At 43.7% G+C, this 25,249-nt stretch overlaps 1 protein-coding gene across 12 annotated transcripts in view; it reads right to left on the bottom strand.

Annotated features, from left to right (window-relative positions):
* MSI2 (musashi RNA binding protein 2) overlaps positions 1-25,249 on the bottom strand; it is a 1,965,164-nt gene that overhangs the window by 441,106 nt on the left and 1,498,809 nt on the right. For all 12 annotated transcript variants that reach the window (XR_013608601.1, XM_078679738.1, XM_078679727.1 and 9 more), the window contains exon 10: positions 12,167-12,241. Coding sequence is in view for 11 of the 12 variants with exons in the window: in XM_078679738.1 (XP_078535864.1) it covers positions 12,167-12,241 (75 nt within the window). In the remaining variant the exon portion in view is untranslated. The remainder of the gene's footprint in view (positions 1-12,166; positions 12,242-25,249) is intronic.

Here is a 25,249-nt window from a genome sequence, read left to right as displayed (position 1 = left end):
GGATGTCACGGCGAGAGTCTTTTCCCCGGACGGGGTGGTCTTCACCTTGGGGCGTCGCACGAAGTGTGCTTCAAGGTCGATTTCTTATCCATACTTCGTGGTCTCTCCCACACTGTGTGTGGTTCAGTGTTTAAAGGTTTATGAGGACCTAACCTTGGAAATTCGCCCTCCGGGCGAACGACAGCTGCTAATCACGCTGCGAAAGCCGCACAAGGCTGTCTTTTCTCCCACCATCGCCAGATGGGTACGGTGGATCATGCAGGAAGCAGGCATTGACACGAAACAGTTCGGTGCACATTCCGCTAGAGGGGCCATGGCCTCGAAAGCGTTTTCTTTAGGAGCCAGATTAGAGGATCTGATGAGAGCTGCGGATTGGTCTTCGGACTCCACCTTTAAAAGGTTTTACTTCAAACCGGTGATTGATATTGCTCATTTGGTGGTGAGTAAGCTTTAAACTAGCATAATCTGAAGCCTCCGGTCCTGACATAGAATCAAAATTTGCCTAGCAGTGTAACGGTAAGTTTCAATTCTATATTTAGGACACGGAGGCGAGGATTATCCTTCCCGGTCTCCTGCGGAGATGACCCGCCCGTACTGCAGTAAGTACTCAGGTTTTCCAGTATTATGCTGATGTAACTGCACAGTGTTGCATTTTACGTGCTTTGGATGCCCTTTCACTGCTGACGCTGTGGCATTTTTTTCTTGATAGGAAATGATGGTGCCAAGCAGGATCAGTAATGACTTAGCGTGCCTCGCGCGAAGAAAGAGGAAGTGGTCATGAAGGGGACGTCCTGTCTAGCTGCAGTGGAGACTAAGAAAGGACTATAATATGGACTGCCTGGAACTACTCATGGGAGTTGTAGTCGATGGACATTGTTTTTTCTGTTTTGCCCATATCCTTTGTTCTAAGGTAGGGCTGTTGTTATTTGGTATGTTTTTGGCTGCTGTGACTTTTGTAATAAAACAGCGAAGAAGGTACAAAAGCATAATCCTCGCCTCCGTGTCCTTAATAGAATTGAAACTTACCCTTACACTGCTAGGCAAATTTCGATTCAGTGGCAGCTTTGGCATTTCATTTTTCTAACAGGATCATGTATTTTAGATAATCATATTCATCCCCGGCATTTTCTCAACATCTAACAATTGGACAACCATCCTTCCCAAGACAGTAATAGCTGCCACAGTTTCACATTAACATGTGCTTATGGATCTGGTGTCTTTTACAAAAAAAAAAAAAAGGCAACCACTAGCTTTCATGTGGTTTCCATTTTACCATACACTCGGTTCAATTCTTTAACTATGCACCGAATAGATCTAGCAAAATATTTAATCGACCACCACAGTGGTTTGCAATCATGTCGTATGACAGGGTCACCTTGGCCACATGGCCAGCCATCTTTAGGAATGATATACATCAATTCGTACCCTCTCTGTTTTTTATTCAAGTTGAGCTGCTGGTTGACTTGTATTGAGCTTCCAAAGGGATTGGCCCGTGGTAGGAGCCCATCGGAGAGAGCAGCCTCAAATACGATATTACAAAAATAGGAGTCGCATAAGCCCAACTGCTCCAAATTGTGCATTCCACATATTCTCAGTAAGTGCATTAAACACAGTCTCATATTATGCAACAGGACAACACAGATGAAAGAATAAGTAGGTCAGACTTTAAAAAGGAAATACATATAATTTATTTAAACCAGCGGCCAGTCTAGGCAGCACTTTGTTAACAGTATCAGAGAACAATGATCCATCCGGCCCGCTGTATCGTTAACAGAGCAGTAAACCCTCTAAATGAGTAGCACATTTTTAAGAGCTTGTCGATAAAAACAATATCTTTTGAAACCGGCAAGTCGTCTGAAAAGTGAAATAAGAACAGATATTAATAAACTAAACTGAAGAGATAAGACCGAGAAACAAAGTGAGAAAAGAAATCAAGGAGGCTCCCGTCGTGAGCACGCCCTGAGCTCTAGGAGCCGAGAGAAACTCGATAAGAAAAGATGGAACAGTTGCCAAAGTGATTAACACTCCTCTGCCTTGGCAGCACTGGGCTGTCATCCATTTTTATGGAAATGTAATAGAGAGGATAGAGAAGCATCAGTCACTAGGCAAATGGCTACGGCTACAGTCAGACAAAAAGGAGTTTTCTCTCCCAACTTCTAATAAAAGCATCCATAACAATTTAACATGGTGACATCTGCTAGATGATGCAATTTAACTACAGCGGGACAAAGAAATGACAAATATTACATTACAGTATAATCAAACATGGAAGATAAAAATGGGGTCTATATAGATAAACATTTTAACGTTTTGACAGACTAGGGTTGGTGGTGGGATGGGGGTTACATCCTTGCTTCTGCAACACGGGTTCAAACAGGTCATAACTCATACTGCTCAATGTAAAACATATCCTCGAAGATGACATGCTGAAATAAAATGTATTCTTATGCACTCCACTGCTCCTTGGATCTGGATAAGCTCTATCAAACAGACTTCACAGTGACCAGCTTAAAATATCCACACCGTGAGTTATTTGTCAAACTCTACGGTGCAGCAATTTCCAAAAAATGAAGACTACCCTAAGTAGCACTCAATTTCCTAAACAAATACATTTAATATTCAACTTTTATAGCATGCTGCTGCCTAAACGGGCATCCAGGCGCTCGAAGTTTCATACACTAAGGACTAAGTTAGGAGTTGCAAGAAACACAGGTTTTCAGATTTTTCCTGAATGCTAGATGATTTTGTAAACAATTATAGTCAAGAGGAAGGACGTCCCTTGCTCTAGCAGCTGCGTAGGAGAAAGATCTGTCCGCTAATCTACTATTCTTAATCCTAGCAACTTTCTAAAGGTTTTGAGAGCTAGACTGTAGGTTTTCTGCAGGAGAAAATATAACAAAATGCCTCTTGTTGTATAGGGGACCAGTGTTCTTTACAGCCTCGTGAGTGAAACAATACTTTTAATAATTTGGTAATGAACTGGGAGCCATTGAATCTGATTAAGATGATATCTAATAGAAGAAAAAATAGGAAAGTAAAGAATAAGAGGTGCCACAACATTTTGGGCAATTTGCAGGAAGTGGATAAGAGTAGTGGGAATGATGAAATGGCATAATCAATACGATAAAAGATTAGTGTTTGTACCATCGCTTTCAGGAAGACACAGGTGTCTTAGAAATAATTGTTCACAGCAGACTTAGAATGAGGAAGCAACTGATGTCCACCTGGTTGATATGTTTGGCAAAGGTCAATTTCTTCTTGACACTATTCCTGCATTCTGTGCTCAATCCACCAGGGTAGAAGGAACCCCCTCGTTATTCAGGCCACCAACACAGGGATCAGAGCTTGGTTTCCAGATACAATTATCCCGGTTTTATCAGAATTAAGTTTGAGATAATTCAGAGTCATCCAATTGGCAACTGAAACCATCCATTCACAGAAAGCAATAATAATAGAGTCATGGTTCGCAGATAGTCTGACGATGACTTGAGTATCATCAGCATAGGAAACAATATTGAATTAAAGTATCTGACTAGAGCTGCCAAGGGGAAAATGTAAACATTAAATAGGGTGGGACTCAAACAGAATCTTAAATCAGTTCAAAACAAGTGCCCATCTGACTGAAAAGAGTGTAACCATTTAACAGCAGATCCACTAAACCAAATTTAGAAAGCAGTACCGGTTGGGACACAGCATCAAATAGCACTATGAGGTGTAAAAGAACTAGCATGACAAAACTGCCGTTATCCAATATAAATAGCAGATCAGTAATGACGAGCGGATTCTGTTTTGATAGGCTGGTATGAAGCACAACTGAGATGGGTCAAGCAAAGCATTATCTTCAGGTAAACAGAAAGTTGTTTACTCACTACCTTTTTTAAGACTTTGGATGGAAAGTGGAGTAAAGAAATAGGTCTGCAGTCAGAAATGTTGGAAGGATCAGCTGCTGGTATCTTTAAGAGGGTGGGGTGAATGAGGCCTTTTTCCAGTCTGAAGGAATCCTTGCTGAACACAGATTGTAGATCTTGGCGAGTTCAGGATGAAATATGTTCACAGTTCGTTTAAGACTCTTTCAGACACTTCCAGAAGCGCGCAAAGTTGCAACCACTCAACGTTGAGGAAATACGAAAGTGCAATGTGCTAAAACAGACTATAACAACTAAACTACTATAAAAACACAACTTATTTAAAATTGTATAAAAGCAAAATGTCGTTTTTTTTGTTTGTTTTAAAGTAGCAAAGTGTATAACAGTAATGGCAATGTCCCCTGAAAAATTGCTATATAGTAAATGATCTGCAAAGGTTGGAAACCCACCATGCCAGTGTTTAATTATGTGTCGTAGGTCATAGTCTAGAGCACAATTGTAAATGCAGAACACGCCACTCAAGATGGCAGGCAAAAGAAAGTGAGGCAAGACTCACGTTGGAGTACAAAGGGCTCGGGGAAAAATTGCGTTCCCAGCCTGACGTCCTGCTTCCCTCGACCGTTGTGGCGATGATGTGAAAATCCAGGGAGAGTTTATGCAGTTGCAAGGCTCCTGGATACTTTACGAACTATCCCGTTATCTTTCGGATTTTGAAAACTTTCGAGCAGCACAGATTTGAATCGAATCTTATTCTTGGATTTAATGATTCGCATCCCCCCCGTATATCCCTTCCGGATGTTCCTGACCTCGTTTTCACTCCGGGTGTATGGTTTATTTGATACTCTGCCCGGGTGGACGTCTATCCCTATTCTCCATATTTTTTCACCCATCATCTATGCTCCACATGGTGTTGGATCTTGTGCAAGCAAATGAAATTGGACTGTTACTGTACCGTGCTGCACACCAGTAATTCTTTTCTTGTGAGATAGTTTTCTGGCTGCCTATCCTCTTCCGGAACTCTGTTTCTGAGATGGGCTGCGGGACCTATTGATTGTCAGCAGTTGTGCACCTGTTCTGTCCACTTACGCTGTGTGCCTTGATGAAGGTGTGGCCTATATTTTGGCCGAGCACCGAAACGCGCGTTGGCGCTTAAAGTTGGTCCTGCTCTTTCTACCTTGAGTCCTCCAGTTCCCTTCGAAGTGACCGTTTTTTGGACCCAGTACATCACTCAATACCTGGCAACTGTGATATTTTATATGGATGATGAATGTCGAATGTGTGAGAATCTGTGGGTGTTTTTTATAATCCCAGAATGCATGGAGAGATACGAGTCCTGTTGAATGTGTGGTAGAATGAATGGGTGTATGAAATTGAATATTTAAAATTGTTTATCAGAACCGCTTTTTGAACTGTAATTTGTATGTTATAATATCGATGTTATTATGTCCTTTGTGACTAAAGATCACAGAATTATATCCTAAAAAAATGAATAAATAAAAAAACTAACTTTGTCTTATAATGAATTGGCTCCTGCAAGTTTGATTTGCCTCTGGTCGGGGTGAGTTTGGCACTGCATTTTCTGCAAAACAGGACCCCTAGCGGGCCGTAATTATTCGTTAAGGGCACTCTTTTCTCCTTTGTTTATAAATTTCTATTCCCCTGCAAGTTTGCCCTTCATCTGTTTTTTCAGGGGGCCCCTCCTTGTTTTTTGACAGTGTTTAATTATGTGTTGTAGGTCATAGTCTAGAGCACAATTGTAAATGCAGAATACGCCACTCACGATGGCAGGCAAAAGAAAGTGAGGCAAGACTCACGTTGGAGTACAAAGGGCTCGGGGAAAAATTGCAGTCTGAAGAAACCTAACACTGTTCACTTAAATTTACTATGCTCCATTTTTCATCAAGAGTGAAAACAACCACGTCTGAAAAAATGGTTTAGTTTAGGTGCGTGCATGTCCAAAAAGTAATTACACTGAAAAGAGGAGTCCTCTTCAGCTGGTTGAAAGAAGAGGTACTGAAGCAATACACAGACATGAATCCAAAGCACAACAAGCATTTGCAATGCAATAGGTCTCGCATTTGCGCAAGTTTGAGCTATTGACATTGCAAATAACAACACCTTTTATTTTTGTTTTTAAAACCTAAATAAAAGGCATTGTCATTTACAATGCAAATGGCTAAAACTCGCATAAATGCGAGACCTATTGCATTGCAAATGCTTGTACGCTTGAGAGCGCTTTGTTACCAGGCCGGTGCCCACCCGGCATTTGCCCAGAGTGCCTCGAGTGCACTTTATCCAATTATTTACAGGACCCGTTTTTAGGTCCCTTGCGAGTGCCCACCTCTCATATATAATTATATTTTAATTCGAGGGTGCCTACCCCTCTTGCCCCCGAAAGAAATCACCGCCGCAGCCCTGCTCCGTGAAAACCGGAAGTCAGGCACTTTTGGCCGAGACGGGGGCGGGGCCTGCAATCCGGCAGGAAGTCCCGCCCGCCGCCGCCGAGGAAGAAGTGAAGCCGGCCGACTGATGGCCTCTCCGCAGCCCGGGGCTGCGGAGAGGCCATCAGCCAGAGTGTTGCGGGGCTCCCAGGTGCTGGAGGGAGCCCCGGAAGTGAAGTCCTGCCCCCTGGTGCCGCGACGAGACGAGACTGCCGCAGAGAGGAGCCCGATCCCCAGCAACAGCCCGGTGAGTGCCCGACCAGCGCTGCAGAGGAGACACGGAACACGCCGAAAGAGCCCGGTGAGTGGGGGGGTGTACGCGCGTGTGTCTGTTCGAATGTGTCTGTGCGTGTGTCTGTGTGTGTGTGCGTGTGTCTGTGCGTGGCTGTGTATGTGCGCATGCGTGAGTGTGGAGTGTGTTTGCGCATGGGAATGAGACACGAGAGGGGCACGGCGCCGTGCGCGCCCACGAGGTGAAATCTGCGCTCTGCGCTCGTGCACCCTCTCGTGTCCACATTCCCAAATACGGCTCACAATAGGTCTTTCGCTCACGCTCGACCTAAAAAAGTGCTGCAGATTCATAGAGGACTCGGTCACGATTTATTTTCGATTTTAGTATTCAAGTATGACTCAAATACGTAAGTATTTCAGTTGGGAGAAAGCATGTAAGCTAATATAGCTGTGAGAGTTAAATGAGGTTTCCAAAGAATGAAGGTTCATTATATGCAAAAATACGACACTACCAATAAACTGCTTTAGGATTAAACCTCTTTCGTGATCTTGCCAAATAAAATTAGAACCGCTAATGTCTGTAGCTGGAAGTAGAAAAGGCTAAACAACCAAGAATAAAAAAACCTTTGTTTGCATGCCACTCGAGTCAGGTGGCACTCAAAATGAATCCTTGGTTACCACTAAAACCGGCCTTAAAATGGACCCTCTAAAATGTATGACTGACTATTGCTAATGACTTTACTTAGCACTATTGTAGAAATATTTACGTATTTTGATAAAAAAAATTCAGTCTAGTTATCCAAAATAATCAATCCAAGGGAAATGTTAAGCCTTTTTTCCTGACATCTTGTGTCTCTGGGCATCTCTTCTTCAGATTTGATGGCTGGGGCTTGCAAGAAAGACTATGCTTGGATAGTGGCAACATAGGCTGGAAATGAGGAAGCTGCATAGAGATAGAAGGCATCAGTGACTGGGCTTTGATGTTAGTGCTTTGGGAGAGAAATAAGGAGGCGGCAAGTGAAAGGAAGGAATAGGTTGTATGGGTTTTAATGGCATACTATAATATGGAAATGAGGAGGCCGGAGGAGGGTGGAAGTGCGGGATGATCTGACTAACAAGGCCAATGTTTTGTTGACCGTGATGTGTTAGTGAAGTATAAAATGTTACTTACCCTGTAAGCATCTGTGCGTGCCGTGTGGTGCAGTAGATTAACATGGTGAACACACTTCTGCCATCTAGTGTTTAGCTTGGATGTGTGAACTTGTTTTTCTTTGAAGAAGACTCTGAGTCACAAGGTACAGTGGCTTTACATATTGCTGGTAATGCGTTTGTATACTTCATGGTAATGCGCATGGGCATCAGCTCCATTGTTCGATTTTTGTACACGGTGGGGTGAGGAAGGAAATGGACCCTAGAGACAAAGAGGAAGATGACCATGTAAAGAATGCAGAAAGAAAGGCATGTGCAACAATCTGAGTCTTCCTAGGAGAAGGGTGGGCGCAAGTGAATCTACAGAACTACATCAACGAACAGATGCTTCCAGGGTAAGTAATATTTTCCATTTGTGGCATGAATAGTTGCAGATACACATTTTGTGTCAAGACTAAAGCAGTTTACCCTTACGCGATGGGTATCCAGAGAATGTTGAGGAGAACTGGAAAAGTGTGCGGAGTACAGCCTGGCAAACGTTAACTTGTTGGCGTGCTAGGATATCTACACAGTAGTACTTTGTGAAAGTGTCCGGAGTGGACCAGGTAGCTCCCTTGCAGATATCCGCTATAAAAACGTTACCTAAAAAAGCCAAAGAGGTGCCTTTTCTGTGTGTAGAGTGGGGTCTGGGAAGGACAGGTAAAGGTCTCTGGGCATTTGTGTAACAGGTCTGTATACACTGCCTCTGAATGGTTTGGAGAAGGAAACAGAGCGGCTGTGTTTTACGGAGGGATTTTGTCTTGTCAATGTAATAAATATGGGCCCTTTGGAGATCTTATGTGTGAAGAGCCTTCTATGCCACTGCATTTGGATGTAGAAAAAATACTGGGGGTTAGATAGTTTAATTATGGCGAAAGGTGGAGTTATTTGGGGGTTCATCCTAAGGACTACCCTATCTTTGTGAACCTGGAAGAAAGGTTCCTCTGGGGTTAGAGCATGAAGCTCATTCACACAGATGAGGGGGTGATGGCTACTAAGAAGCCCACCTTCCTGGGAAGGAATTGCAAAGGGCACAAGTGAAGTGGTTTGAAAGGAGGGCTCAAAGTCTTGTAAGAACAATGTGGAGGTTCCACACAGGGGCAGGTGGAATGAGCCTTTAAAAGCCCTCCATGAAGGCTTTAATGACCGCAGCCCTGAAGAGAGAAATGTGTACCCTGCTCTGAAGGGAAGCAGCAACTGCGACTAAATGTAGTCTGATGAAGTATAAGTGAAACCTACCTTCTGCAAGTTAAACAGATAACAGACAATGACTTGGACTGCTGCCTTGAGTGGGTCGATGCGCCTGAGAAGACATTAGTGCACAAACCACTTCCACTTGGCTGCATAGCAGGCTCGTGTTGTAGGTCTGCATGCCTCCTTCAGGATAGTCAAGCACTAAGGAGGAAGGTTAAATTAGCAAAATTCTAGGACCTCAGTAGCCAAATTGCATGTTTGAGCTGCCTGGAGTTCATGTGCCTGATTGCGTCCTGCAGTGCGTGAGGTGGTCTGGCCTACTGGGCTGCTTCACTTGGGGCATTAGGGACTGGTTGACGAGGGTGGTGAACAAGGGCTGTCTCGCCCATGGGGAAGCCACCATGATGAGTGAGGGATGTTTGTCGAAGCTTCCAAACCACAAACACAAGAAGCAGGAGAAGTGGTAAAGTGTAAGCAAATACAGGTATGGGTACCTGAAGGTGAAGCATGGGCATTTTGTATTTTTGGCAGTGGCAAAGATGTCTATATTGGAAAACTCGCAACAATAGGACTACGGGAGTAGGACTTGTAGGTGGAGTTCCCACTTGTGGATATGTTGCTGCATCCTGCTGAGTAGGTCTGGCCACTACCAGTAAGCATTACTCTGGTAGATGGACTCTGTGATGGACTGCTCATTGCAAGATGCCTTGTGCTAATGCCAACAACAGTGGTGAGCGATTCCCTGTCCTATTTCAGCAAGTAGAACATGGCGGTCATGTTAGTGCAATTGAGAATCACTTTGTGTTGAATGAGCCAGATGAATGACCAGCAGCTCCAGGTAGTTTATGTGGAGACCTTTTTGATGGGAAGCCCACATACCCTGGACAGTCAACTCCTGTAAATGCGCTCCCCCACCAAACCTGTGAGGGAGGCGTCCGTTGTGATGGTCACCTGTGGAACTGGGTTGAGAAAGTGGTGGCCTTGCAGCAGATTGTTGCTGTTAGACCACATGCAGACAGTGAAGGGGCGGCCCCCAGATCAACACTAGATTTTTGCAGTGATCCTATACTTGAGACCATTGTGCAGCTAGGCACTCTTCCAACGAGCGCATGAGTAACTTGTCATGTGGAGACTATGGCAATACAGGAGACCAGCATCCCGAGTAGATGCATAACTGTACATACCGTTATTTGGCAATCTTGCTGAAAAAGGAGAGCAACGATTGAAAAGCTTGGACCCATACAGACCGGCACAGGCTTTGCCAGTGACTGACGTGAGCACTGCACACAAGCAGGGATGGATTTGAAGGAGTTAGAGGTGGGATTTTATCATACTGATAGTGAACCCTAGACTGAGTAGAAAAACTATGGTGGTCTGCCCAATGTCGAAGAACAACCTGCAGGTTTCCCACAACAGGTGTAGTGTGATCGGGGGTGGAGTGTGAGAGCGTCAGTGTTGGGAGGGGGTGGCTGGTTTAGTAACACCACCCTTCCCTCTACCCTGGGAGTCGAGCATGGATTAAAATCAGAGGGAGCGCTGTGTGGAGGAGAGCATCTCTATGAGGAAATCCTTGTCTTCGTGGACCTGAAGTCATCCTTGTGGAAGTTGTGGAAGGAGGTGGCTTGATGAAGGACCTCGTGGTAGGAGGTGGTGTTGTCTGGAGGGGCTGGCTTGGCAGGATGGAGTTCTGGGTCAGTGCCCCCATGTGGATCAAAGTCAATCATCCCAAGGGTCATTCGGAGGATCAGTTGAAAGGGGCCTTATGAGGGTGTAAGAGATAGGAAGGACTCCTCTCTCCAAATGATGAATTTGGGAAACCTCTGGAGAGTGTGATGGGTAAACCTGTGGAGGAGGAAGAGGGGATGAAACTGGTCCTGGAAGGGAAGGAGGAGGTAAAGGACAGGGTCTAATTGGAAGCAGGTTATTTGCTTCTGCTATAAGTAGAGTTCTGCTTGCAGGCATTGCAAGATTGGCTGCTCCTGGTCATCACAGGCCACGGAGACTGAAGCTGCGGTTGTCAGCTTCTACGGTGCCGAAGATGGTTTCTTCCCTGCCAGCGAAATGCCATTTGCATCGGTACCTCAGGGTGTTTTTGGAGTGGAAGGTAGGACAGGCCAGGCCCTGAGGTGGCACAGAGAAGAACCTGGTCAGCGAGCCAGACTAAGCTTGTGCCGACACAGAAGACTCTGCAGACAATGGTATCTTTTTTCATACGGGTATGGAGAAGTTCGAAGGCAAGCAAGAAAAACACCAAGAAGTGTCAACCTTAGCTGTTTAAACACAGCCGTACTAGCTAGCAAAAAAAGAAAATCTAACAACGGAACTGATGCCCATGCACATTATCAGTAATAGGTGGAGCCACTGCACCTCATGACTTGAAGTCTTCTTCAAAGGAAAACAAGTGGCACGCAACCAAGCCCAACACTAGATGGCAGGAGTATGCACACCACGTGTATCGACAGCTACACATGCCACAAACATTACGTTTAGGGTGAGGGGTAACATTAGTACATCCACTGACTATCAGCGGATAGGGCACCACTTACAGCTAGATGTAGGGGCTGATGCTGGAAGGCACTAAAGACACCCCACACCCTAATATGTTAATGAACGTCTGGCTTACATATGCCAGCCTTACTCAGCCATGTCCCTTGGGCTGCAGTAACAAGCCAATTTACTTCTGGTCGTTGTGTACTCGGTGCTTCATTTTAAATTTTCTGGGGCTCACCTCATGCCAACAGAAACAGTGAGAGTGCAGCACAATCCATTTGAAATCCAGGTATATTCCATGGCATAAGGAGACTGTAGTAGAACTTTAGGTGGACCGCTATAAGGGCGTTCTGCAAATTTGCGATTTGCAAAGTCTCACAGCACTGTATTTTTCTAGAGCCACTTAATATTTCAGCGAATTAAATTAAGCTAAACAAGCAACACTGTAGATTTCACAGAAGAAATAAGCAAAGCCTAACATATGCCGAGATACCAGTCAGTCCTTCATGGATCACCAAGCAGAGAAAGCAGCAGGAAGGTTATCTGAAAACTGCACTCCAGGTGAACTAGCTTTCTTCGGCATTCTTTCCCATCAAAACTCAATAAAAATATGAACATGTTCATCCTAAACCATTATGCATTGGCAAGTATGCACTCGATGTTAAAAGTCTTTGTTTTAGCAAATATGGTGTAAGATAAATAGGAACTACTTATACAATGGGCACATAAGAATAATAAGAAAATCGATAAACATACCTGGAAACTGATAGCTGTAACTTGGAGCAAACCCAGGATATCCTCTGCCATATGTTGCAACAAAATTTGGGTAACCTTGAATAATAAAAACACAAAAGGACATTTAGAATGTCTGGCAGAGATTTTTTTTAAAACAGAAATACAAGGATATGTTGAGCAAAAAAACACACAGCCTATTGCTCCAACTTGCTGACGGCCAACAGGCAATCCAATAGCAAGCTGCAAATCAAAGTACTCAGCCGACGTTCACGATGCCACGGTTTGTGAAGGTGTCAAAGGGGTCTCTCTGCTGGTGCACAGCAATGTCATTCACAGAGTGCACGACTGCTAAAGCGCGCATTCATGAAATTACTGTATGCGACCGGGAAAGGAGGCTTACCCTTACTCCAACCTTTACAGGGTAAATACAGTTTTTACTCCCTCTTCACTTCCAATGCCAGCAGCACCACAGGCCGCCTTCTCTCCGTACGAGCCGCCACCGGCACGCACGCACTTTAGCACACACGGCAGCAGAGGAATGGACGGGCATGTTGCTTAGCTGGGAGAGTAAATGCCAAGTGCTAAGGCTAAGCACATCCCAGGTTTTCGGTGACATTTGAGGAGCTTACACTGAATATACTTTGCTTTGGAGCTATTGACAGTTGGAGATCAAGGTACTTCATCCCGAGAGACCAAAGGACAAAAGGTAAACGCGCGAGCACTAGGCCCAGCAAGAACTGAAAAGCAGACATTACCAAATGCTTTCTCTCCTTCCGAGAGAGAAACGAATTTAAAGAAACAAGTCACTTCAGAAGAAAATGTCGTCAAACATTTCAGGACATGAAACCATGTTAACCTTCTGGGCGATCTGTACTAAAGATCCAGGGACGGCCAGCATTTATTCAGATGAGCACTACAGACATCCTTGGGAAACATTCATCAGATTATGTTACTGTACATTGTTTCCCAAGCATTATGTATCCGTTTGCATGTAGAACTTAGCCCTACGTATCTGCACAAAGGGTACGCTTTCCTTGCACAGTAGAAAATGCAACCTACGCCAGTGGTGGCTCCTCCACTAAGGCGAGGAGCGTCGTCCCACGGCTTTTTGCAGTGTAAAAAAAGGAAAAATAAAATAATGATAACCTGAGGTTATCATCATTTTAGTTACCCCCATTTCGGCAAGTTTGTGGGATGGGGCGGGGCTGCTCTCAGAGCAGGGGAAGGAGTGGTTAGGACTCCCTATGTGAGCAGGAGTACTTGGCCGACCCTCTTGGGCCGTCCAAACAGTCATGTGCATATACCGTGTTTCTCCATATAGGCTGCATTTCAGTCTGTGTGGAGGATATGTCCAACCCTCCAGCCCCTGGCTGAGCGCCGTTTAATGGCGCTCAGACCAATCACGCTGCATTGTGATTAGCTGCAGGGTGCCTGGGAGCCCTTGTGCTTCCTGTCTGCCCCCCTCCCCCCCCCCCCAAAGAAGCCAGGAAGAGGACGTAGGAAAGGCGGCCGGCCAGCAGGTAAAATATTTTTTTTTAAACCTACTCCCCCGTCCCTTCCCCACCCCGCTCTAGTGCTGCTAACAGGTAGCAGCCGCCACTGCCTAGGACTACTCTTCACAAAAAGCCTCAAATGCAAAGAGGCCAGGAAGAGAGTGGATGCTACGCTGTACAATGTGGAGAAGGGGTAATAAGTTCAACGGAAACACTGGTCAGCAAAGGTACCCAATAATACAGAGTGATGCTAGGAGTCTTACTACAGACCAACTTCTGACAGCCTTAAGATGAAAGGTCAGGTGATCAAGATTGTGCTATGCACTTAGTAGGAGTTTGGGAGGGGGGGGGGATGAGGAGGCGCATATACAAACGTCATACTGGCCCTAGCTTGACCTTTGTCTGATCCCTGCTCCCACAGTATCAAATAAACAAGGCATCGCAGCGTATGCCCCAGGAGCTGGAATTGCATTCCCTCCTACATTAGAACAGCACCAACCCTTCTACAATTCAGGAAGAAACTGGAACTCACCTCTTCGGGTAACACTACATCAGATAAGCTGATGTCTCTCCTTTTTCACTAGCTCTAGCTCCTACTTCAGACTCCTCCCCGTTATGCATCACCAGATGAGTTGTGTATAAGAGGCCTGCCCCCTTGTACCACGTTCCACTGCTAGGCAGATAGGCTTGTACTTTAGAAATAAAAATATGTAGATCTAATGATAGAACCAACAGCCGAAGCACAGGGAGGGTTATTTTATATTGCAAGTATATTTATATACTGCTTACTATTCCTATGGATGCGCTTAAGCCCCTTTATGGCAGGTAGAACAGTAGTCTGGAAACCACAGGTTAACGGTTAATCCAGTAATTGTTGGTTATTGGGATTAGTGCTCTGCTCTCAATTAAACTAGTCCATCTATTTAGATTAGGTTAGTTGGAGGTATTTGAGTTTGATCATTAGTGTGAGCTCATGAAAATTGTTGGCGGGATGTGTCAATGGACCATAAGAGATTGCAGGGCTATGGTATCAAAAGAGGTTGTGCTCTATGGTTAAGGTATGAGCACTTATCAAAAATAGGGTAATAGACAGTAAAGAAGACATGGATGCAGCAAAGTAGGCTATACTTAGAAAACAAGCATTGGAAATGCAATAGGTCTCGCCTTTGTTTAAGTTAAATCCATTTGCTTTGCTAATGGTACTGTATTTTAGCTATGTGTTTGAGTGTTTGTATGTGATATGTTGTGCCTTTATGTTGGTTGAATTGTAATGTAATGTGTGTACTAGTTTAACGCATAGCGTTGGGAGAAGAGCAGTGTTTAAGATTTGGGACAGAGTGAGTAGAAGAATAGCGTGAGGGTTAATGAAGTATAGTGAAGGGAAAGTAGCATGAGGCAAGAGAAAGTGTAGTGGGGAGAGTAGTATGAGGTAGAAGGAAAAAAGCGTGGAGGAGATTAGCGTGATTTTGAAGTAAGGAAAGTATGGAGAGCAGTATGAGGCATAAGGAAGGAGAGAGGAGTAGAGAGTAGTAGGAGGGATATGAAAGGAGTGTGAGAAGTAGAAGAGTAGTGTGAGGTAGCATGAAGGTAAGATTATTTGTTTGTATTAGGTATAATGAAGTAGATAGGTGTAGATGAGCAGTGTGAGGGAGATTGTAGTAGAAGGAGGAGGAGAAGAGCAGTGTGATGCAGAAGAACAGAGTGAGGAGGATAATAGCAGTGTTAGTGAGAAGAATGGAGAGTGTTGCAGAGAAGAGCAGTGTGTGCTAGAAGGTTTGTGAGTGCGGATGAGAGTAGTATGAGGCATATGGATAGTAAGCACTAGTGCAACCTCTGGAGGGATCCCATGGGCACTGCTTGTGGTGCTGGGTGTGCCGCCATCTCCTCAACCCCACTACACTATTTTTTATATCTATAAAAACCTTTACAGTAGAATACATCCCTTCCTTACTATTATATTTATCTTAGTTCGTGTGGGAGTCTGTGTGGATTTACAGAGCACAGACTTTGTTTCAAGGCTACAGAGAGTTGTACAAGAGCAAGGAATGGTGCACTGCACCCTGTGTCTGATGTATAGCGCCAAGAGACCACTTTGATGTTGAGGGCTAGCGCTTAAGAAATACCTTAAAATAGCATCAAGTGACATCGGATGTGACCTGGACGTGCCCTTGCCTCGGTACACACCCAGTTACAAAATTGCGAAGTCGAAAACCAGTCACTGATGTGGGGGGTGTGTAATGACTTGTCAGGGTCCTGTGAGGTCACAGTCAGTGCGTACATGTCAGACAATAGCCCTAACCAACACAGTACAGTGTGGCCTGGAGTCTGCGTAGGGCACGGACATGTCAGACAATAGACCTAACCAACATAGTACAGTGTGGCCTGGAGTCTGCGTAGTGCACGTGTTCAAGTGCGTCCCCCTTAACAGGAAGGCAAATCTCTATAGAAAGTGTAATTGCAGTTACAGCACAGTTGCTTTGTAGAAGCTCACCAACTTAATTTGTACAAGTAACACTGACTTCATTAATGAGGGCCAGGCCTGTGATGATATCACCACCAAGCTGCAATTGGGAAAGTTACTTACTTTCCAAACCAGGAAGCCTCATTTATAAAATAACTTCCAAAAGGACTGTTAGAAACACAAACTAAAAGCGCCGGTTCAAAACAGAGGCGACTAGTAAAACGTGCCAAAGATTAGAGGGTCCAGGTTGAATTTTAAGGCCATGATTTTAGCATAAATAAAATAAACTGGTAATTGGCATCTAATCCAAAAAGCGGATTTATTAAAAGTACCGAAAGGCCGCGGCAATTAAAAAACAACTGCCTTGTAAACCGGTCCTAGGATGCTTGTTTCCAGTCCAGGGAGGACCTGGCTTGGCAGTTTGGGCTGGACTGTAACCATGGGGCACAGGGTCAAGACAGATTTGCATATGGCTGGGTCCAAACTGGAATGGCATGGTGAGCAAAAAAACTATGGATTTAGGCCCAGATCTCTGTACTAGGGTGAATGAATGACATTGTTCTGCATTCTGTCCATCAACTGTTTTTGCCTCTATTTTTTTTTAATCAACAACAAAACGGATTCAGGGAGGGTCCAAGGGATATAAGGTTTAAAGACCCGTACCTGGTTATTTTCCCCAGCAACTTCTATATGTATAACACAGAAAACACAGAGGGTCTATCAGCTTAATTATATAGCTGGGCTGTCAGTCCGAGTCACCAGGATCTCGGGGTGTATAAATCACATGAAGACCGCATAATTCAATATACGGTGAACACCATGTGTATAGGAAAAGCCAACACAGCACAGATCATTCATACATGGCTGACAAATCCAGAACAATTAGTGAAGGGTTTCCATCAAATAGACTCAGTGATCAGTCCTATCATTTGGCAAACCCAAGTGCATGTCAGTCTGGTCCCCTGATCATTGGGACAGCAAACACCGCACCATTCTTGGAAATACACTGTTGGCGAGAACCTTTACTGTAGACACAATGATTCTATATAGCCATACTTATAGTCTGGCTGACACGTCTTAGAGAATTGATTATATAACTCTATCCTTCAAAACAAAGTTAGAGCATTTTTAGATAATTGACTGGATAATATCCAGTATTGCTGCGGTCATCGGTATAGTAAACATACTACCACAAACGGGCAAGTCGATATCATCGTTCAGTTCATATCTTTCAAGGTCCTGTGAGACTTGCAATATAACATAGAATGTCCTGTAATGTAGAGCGCCGTATTTCTAATGCGTTTGTATTTAGCGCAATGTCGAGCGCCCTACTTTTGTGCCTTTGATCATTGGCAAAATTAATAACACTGAGCATAATAACACTGAGCATGATAGGGTTCTGATCGGAAGCGTCCTTGTGCTTTCTATCACCCATAAAAACCGATACTAAACGAACTACAAAGATGGAGGAGAGGACCTCTTTTAGTAGTTCTGGGCCCGAGGTGATTACCCATAGCAACTGCATTGTAACGAACTACAAAGATGGAGTTCATGATGTCATCCAGTAGATCTAAGCGCGAGTTCTCGCGCGATTTCGAGCACAAAGTAGTGCGCCCCTAAATCCATCAAAAACAGGGTGAATAAACAATGCTCCTGTTTTCAAGTTACTGAAGAAGCAGGGCGATGCCACTGGGGACTAATCAAACCACTCTGGGATCACATAACATATACAATTCAAGACCTTTATTAATAACTGAGGCGGAGGGTTACCATACAATCAACCCTGGGAGACACTATTAAAGAAGAGACCATCTACAAGTCGGTGCCTCCCCCAAGTCTCAGATGGAAGCTTGAGGTACCGATGGATAGGTGAGTCTACAACAGATCAGACTAATAAGGAGTCTTTTTAATCCCAGTATGTAAATACAGTTATAGAGAATGTTGTTGATTTAGTTTGTAGCTTTTGATTAGTGACACTAGCAACACGTAATATATCTGTATGAGTACAATTTTGTGTTAGATGATAGACCTGGGAGGCTTTGAGGCAGGGTGCACTAAGTTTAAGTGCTAGAGTCTCATTACATGTTGGTCCCTAGATATAAGGGGATTTTTTATACAGGAATCACATTGGGCATATCAATAGGCTGTGTAATCCACGCTTTAGGGTGCTCCATTTCTGTTTCCCTTCTTGTATCTATGTAGCGCGGGGCCTCGTACAACCTGAGCAAGGTCCAGGTGAGGTGAGGTCCTTCTCCCTACCATGGAGGGTGAGCATGAATATATTATATAGTTTTTTCATTTATTTTTGGTGATACCAGGTGTGTGGGTAACTGACACAGTCAGTCCATAATTAATGACTATTCATTTTCCTCCATAGAATTTGTATTTCCTTATTGACATGGAGGGCTAATGTCTGCGGTTGTTACAGGTTGTACCGTATTCAACCTTTCTAATTTTTTATTTCTCTCACTTTGGTGGTGGTGGTGTTTCTTTTGTTTCACTACTACTTGTGCAACTATTGAAAGAACAGAGGCCCTGACGAATGCCATGGGATTTTATACCCGATAGGCAGAAACATGTTGGCCCGTTATCAGACAGATATTTGTTTGACTGTCTCTCTTGCACTGTTCTTGGTTTTTAACTAGGAGGTGTGGTTCGTCCGCAGAATAAAGTTATTAGTAGGAGGACACTCCATACTATTTTAAAGTCACTATTTCTTTGTTGCACTGCTATTCACTTGACCATCAAGGATCAGCCATCACTGACGGTTCGCGTATGTTGGTGGACCAAATCCTTAACCAGCAATAGATGGTGCGGTGTTTGCTGTCCCAATGATCAGGGGACCAGACGGACATGCACTTGGGTTTGGTCAAATGATAGGACTGATCACTGAGTCTATTTGATGGAAACCCTTCACTAATTGTTCTGGATTTGTCAGCCATGTATGAATGATCTGCGCTGTGTTGGTTTTTCTATTTTTTTAGACTGATGTCACCAGACTTCTTAAGATAAAAATGATGCAGTTATTTCCCCTCCAGGCGTATTAGTCAGAGCTGATGTCTCTTGGAGTTGTAGAGCGAGTATGAGTGTGTGTGTATCAGCCCCGTTCAAGGGCGGTGCCTATTTTAAGCCCCTCCTGACATTTTGAATAAGCCGGTCGGAGGTCAGGTTATGTTTTTGGAGCAGATGAGATATTATCAATATAAACGAAGATGAAGCGTTTGTAACACCAGTTGTGTGGTTATACACTGAAAAGGGCGGGTCGCTGGGTCCTATGAATTTTGCAAACACTTTTATCCCAGAAGAGCAGCCCCTGCCCACCGAAAGAGAGAACTGAGGCAGGACACCTAAGCGCTTCCTATGTAAAATCACAAGTGAAAAAAAAATACACGCGCCCCCCCTCCCCTCTCCTCCCCCCGGGGCGTAACTAGCTACATGCCCGAAAATGTTTTCTGCATCACATATAGGGGGAAGCAGCCTTTCTCTCCTCATCTTTCTCGGGCTATGCGATTCATCTCCATGCTGGAAGCCCCCAGCAGTGAGACACTGGTGGCCCCTCCGGGTGCGCACAGATGAATTATTTATCGGAAGTAATGTCGAAACATTGGACAGCCCAGTGGCGCACGAGGGACATGGCAACAGGAGGACCCAGCGTCGCCTGGGGTCTGAAGACAAGGTAGAGAGCCTGCCCAAAGTGCATTTTCCAAAAAGCTGTTGGCCTTGTGAAAAGAAATAGTGTGTGTTGACTAATGAAGGAGACAGTGTCACGCCGCCCATACAAAGATCCAGTCCACCTGGGCGTGGAAAAAAGTGGACAGGGTGGTAACCTGGAGGGACTAAAAAGCCTCCGGGCCAATCATACCACCCCCGTTTATCATAATTGGTGACGCTAAATGACGCGCACCAATGAATAACACAGGCGGAGCACAAAGTGAACTTCTGGAACCGTATTGATTCCAAGAAGCTCTCGCATGGCGAGGGCAACGCATGCGCGGCTAGCGCTAGGCGAGACCTAATAAAGCATGTAGAAAATGGGTAAGGAAATGGTCATTCAATAAAAAGCAAAACAATCAATTTTAAGTTAAGATCAATTGTTCATGCAGGGATTTGGAACACAGTGGGAGGAGGCATTTTGGCATAGGATGTAATTTGAGGATGTAAAACGGGTAGATTCACGTGTGGGCAGGTGCAATATGTTGTTGCATTTTTGGTTTCAACTTTGGCTGTCAATGTTTTTGAAACTTTATACTTCATATTAATAGCAAATATTATTCATATGTTTTCACTTTGTCCTTGGCTCTTTCTAATGGGTGGTACTGTGTTGTGTGGTAAGTCCGGATGGCTGGTCCTGTGGGTTTGACAAGTGAGATTTAGAGGAGTGACTCATCATTGTAATTTCTAGAAATAATTCTGTTATGTACTGGCTATCACCTGATCTTAGAGAGGAAATGCTAGTAAGGGGATTTGTGTGGATTCGGTTCTCCCTTGATCTTAGTATGAACTGCAGGGACAATGGTCTATTGCAAGTAAGGACAGGTTCTGCATGGTCCCTGTCTTTGTGACATAAGTCTGTGGCCCTGTACGAAAGCAATACAAGTATACATCTCTTGCACACTATTCACTGCCAATTTACCATTTGCAAAGACTGCACAGTGTGCATGAGCTATTATTGACAGATAACTAACATGAAGTTGGTGTGGGGTGCCAGCAAGCATGGCCTTTACGCAGAAATAAGCAGTTCATACCTTGAAACCAATGCAGAAGAAGGAATTTCTTAAAGAACCAGACTATTATTTTATAACTGAGTTATGATAGTCTGATCCCAGCCTGAATTGTTTTAAAAATCGGGAGAGAAAGAAGCAAATAAACCTTTCCTAAAGGCATTTTTAATGTGTTAAAATGGAGGCCTCAGAGATACATAACGGGATCAGAAAATGTTCCAATATTGTAACAAATTATCTTTTTGGTAAGTAACTCAAAAAGTCTTTGGGTTATTACATTTCATCAATCCTGAATTCTAATTTCATGAAAGTTGCTAAATATTTTTAAAGCTACCTACCACAAGTTTCGCACAACTTGCTTTATCAGGGCTTAGCAATTATTAGAAAGGTGCTGTCCTGTGCTCCTGAGACAATAATGAGAAAAGTGATACAAAACATCTTAGTTTACATCCTGTCCGGATTACATTTTAAATTAGCCCAGAGGTCGGGGGCTTCTGTTTTAAATGATGTGCTGCAGTCTACATTACAATTACCTATTGTTGAAATGTTTGTACAGATAGTACTATGTTCCAGGGATGGAGGAATACAAACTAGCAGTTATGATTCCTAAATAGAACGTCCAGTTGCTTACACTGAAAAAGACAAGCCATTGCCAAACTAGGAACTGGAGTCTTAGTTTTGGAGTATGCTTAATTAGGCCTTTGATGTAGGCACAATAGGTAGATCATTTCAGCTTAAGGCTACGACTACTTGAAGACTAACAAGTACCTTAAATGCTTATGTTCAATTGTTACACTTAGTAAATCCTGCAATACCAGCATGCAAGCCTGAAAAAACTGCCTCTAAAACTAATAGTAGCGTCTGTGGTCAACAACACCAAAGACCAGAGGAGAGTTTGAGAATGCACAAAAATCTACAGGTTTCTGAGACTCTGGCGTCTATGGCTAAGCCAGTCTGAAATCAATCAATCTGCTGATTTAGGAAGTCCTTTGAGGGTGTACACCATGCCGGTCATTTCCATACGAGCCGTTATTCACTCTGTCGGCCCAATGCAGCACCCTGGTCAGTTACTGGGAAAACGGAAATATAGCAATAACAAATAATAATTTGCAAATTCTTGTTAGAACTGCCCTTCAGATTCTCAAGAAACATCTCTAGCACAGTAGGGTCGAAGGTGGAGCAAAATGGCAACAGATTTTAACATGCCTGAATCTTCTGAAATCCTGCTGAACATTTTGCAAAAACACAATTACCATCGTGAACCTACAATAAGAAAGTCGTCCTCTCTGTAAGTGGTAAACCTGGGGTGCTATGGCTCAGAATCTGTAGATCATGCACTGATTATGCCTTAGGGTTGTTGCTGGGTACTGCTCATAAACTCCCTGTTAAGCACAGTGGAAGGTAAGCTCAACTTGAATTGTAAAGCTACAGTTCAGGATAGTCTCTTAAAAAAAAACAAGGACTAGAGTCTTCAGAAGACTATTTTAGAAGAGGCCATGTGTCCATAATTGCGTAAAACTAGGCAAACAGAAGACAAGAAATAGGGACATATATTTTTTTCCCCCCAAGTGATCTATGTAGAGGATCTAGGTGGCACAAGATTTATTGCTGTGACAGAGCCTTTGATACCAATATTCAGACTGGAGGCAATAACGAGCCTTCTTAAGATGGCATTCTTGCCTAAGGGAGACAGTTTTCCTTGCTTTTCAGATTCCTTTTATTTTTTTAAATATTTAAGACATAGTATCAACTGCATCCAAAGCAATCACATCATGCTGTTCCATCCACTACTGTATGCATTATGTCCAATCCCATATGTGAATTTCATACATCTGAAAAAACGCCCTGACCCCTTCCCCTATGTATAATTTCCCACTCACACTACTCCTTTCCCATTAGTCCTTCCACCACTCCCCCACCACCCACGATTTTCTGGTGGTTTGAGAGCATCCTTGGGTCTCCTCAGTTTCTCCATAATCCGTCAGAAATCTAGTCCAGTTTCCCTTTTGTGCTGCTAGCTGCCAAGACTATTAATGTACCCCTTACTGACCACTAGGCATAGCCCTATAAACGAGAACTTGCACCTACCTATATGAATGTACACAAGGATATTTAGCAGGCCCACTTGGAATGGAAGAATTATTTTGCTCATCACTATCTCCGGAAGACTTGCTGCTCTCTTTTCTAAGAACCTCCGTATGACCCAGCATGACCACACAGTATGTACAAAATCTCCCTCCTCAGCCTCACATCTTAAAAGAAAACAGGAGGTGAATCCCGTCTGAAAAGCCATAGCTGTTTGGTGGGTCAATAAGATAAAGTAATGAAAGGACTTAGTCTATCTCTGTAATGGAGTCATCCGAAATTTGACTATTAGTAGTTGGGGTGGGCAGGGTGAGGAAGAAATGAAGGTGGGCGTTCTGGGTCAGTGTGCTTCAAATTCTAAATATGCCCTTCCACCACTCTATCTACTGCATTTCTCAAATCTTGGCGCGGAAGGCTGATGCTGAAGGCTACTACCCCAGTTTTAGCTTAAAGCAGAGTCAGGAGATAATTCAGTCCCCAACAGTATCACATTTGTGGAGGGCGAGGGGCCGACACCTTCCGTTTAGGCCCTGGCCTGGGCATCCTCACTTGTAGTAGCACTTTGCATCTGTCTATCACCTCTGGTGAACTTGCCCTTTTCACTCTGAAGAGGGTTGCTGCCAGCCCTGCCTTCAAAGGATATGTGGAATGGTGTTCCATAACCGAAGTACGTATTATCCCTAAGAAATTACCCTAAGCTGAGTTTCCTAAAATGGAGATTCCTAAAAGAATGAACAAGTAGCCCTTTACAGCATGGACAAATACTGACCTGGCACAACCCCACAAGCGAACGATGCAGGCTTTGTGTGAGTAAGCAGCTGGAAAACGTTTTTTGCGATGAAACGTTTGGTCTGATATTTTCAATGAGTGGTGTTGTCTTACTCTTCGGTATGGCAATTCTGAACTTCTACAAGTTAAACGCACTTCACAGAAAAAAGCTTTGTGAATGACGCTGTTCACAATTTGACACATCACTATACAAAACACTTGCACTTTCCAGCTGACAGCCCTTGATAAAGAGCATGCTACTGAGCTTAATTAGCGGTTTTAGTGTAGCACGCTACATAGGGATTGCACAGTGTCACTCATTGAATTTTATAATTAACTACCCTCCCGGACCACTGAAAGTAGGGAGTATTAAAATGATGGGAGCATTAAAATGATGGAAGTATCATTACTTGCATTCAAGGTATGACAATTGGCTACACTATTTACAAAAGAATCAAATCAGTATGCATTTTAAAGGGACAGGGATGTGTATGTAGAATTAATCTATCACGCAATTTAGACAGTTCGGGGAGCGCTTTAACAAAAGAGCAATTAGCAAAAATGTTTAAACATACGGCTTTGCCTCAGTTCTGTGCATCTGCCAAATGAAAAAGTAGTGTTTAGAGCAAGAAAGGCAGCGCTATTTGATTTCACAAGTTATTTTTCACACCTTTTCCATTTGGTCTTAAGATGAGACACCTAAAATCAATCAATCAATGACTATTTCTTTTGAAAGTCTCTAAGAGTAGCAAGAGATTGCTTCTACAGATTTTTTTTTTACTATTACTACCTCTAATCTGGCAACGTACAAGGTAGTAATTATTTTTACTTTGCATTGTTGAGTTTTAATACATGAGCCTCTATGGGTAATAAAACGGTCTACCGATCCAGGTGAGCTGGTCAAAACGTATATTTAGGACAGGGGCATTAATCAACACTTGTTGCCCAACAAACGCATAAAACCCTTTCAGTCCAAATACTTCCCCTTACAACCTTTTTTTGCATGTCTAATTGCAGAGGCCAAGCTGTAACTGGGGGTGGAATGGGTAAAGAGGGAGGCGCTCAATTCCCCTCTGATTTCTTCACCGAAGACCTACTTTTATATTTCAAAATAATCAAAACTTCAATCTGTGCCATTAAATGCTGCTGTCCTTCGAGAGAAGCTTGTGTTATTCACAAAATGTCTTGGCTTCCATGCATCCTCAAAATCAAGACAAAGAAAAACTTCCCCAGCATACCAGACAAATATGGAAGCTCAAAAGACCAAGGTTCTAATCTCCAGCTTCATTGCAGAACATCCTGCAGGTCATGGCAGATGAAATCATAAATTTATAACACAACATTACTTCAATTTTCCTCTTCATTTGCCACAGTGATGCCTAGCTCTGCTCGAATGAGCCAGAGGCAGATCTGCGCAGGGGAAATGGGCTGCCTGAATATCAATAGCACATTAACACCATGCCCATGTGGCTGCCTCATCAAGCCAAATTACGGTGAGGGCGACCTATCCCCCTCGTCTCCATTAGGTGCCAATCTCGTTTCACATTGGGTGCTGGACAATTTGTCTGCTTCAGTA

The sequence above is a fragment of the Lissotriton helveticus genome, chromosome 3_1 (genome assembly GCF_964261635.1).
Source record: "Lissotriton helveticus chromosome 3_1, aLisHel1.1, whole genome shotgun sequence".
Lineage (NCBI taxonomy): Eukaryota > Metazoa > Chordata > Amphibia > Caudata > Salamandridae > Lissotriton > Lissotriton helveticus.
The sequence above is the reverse complement of the archived record's forward strand: the minus strand, read 5'-3'. Positions and strand labels throughout refer to the sequence as shown.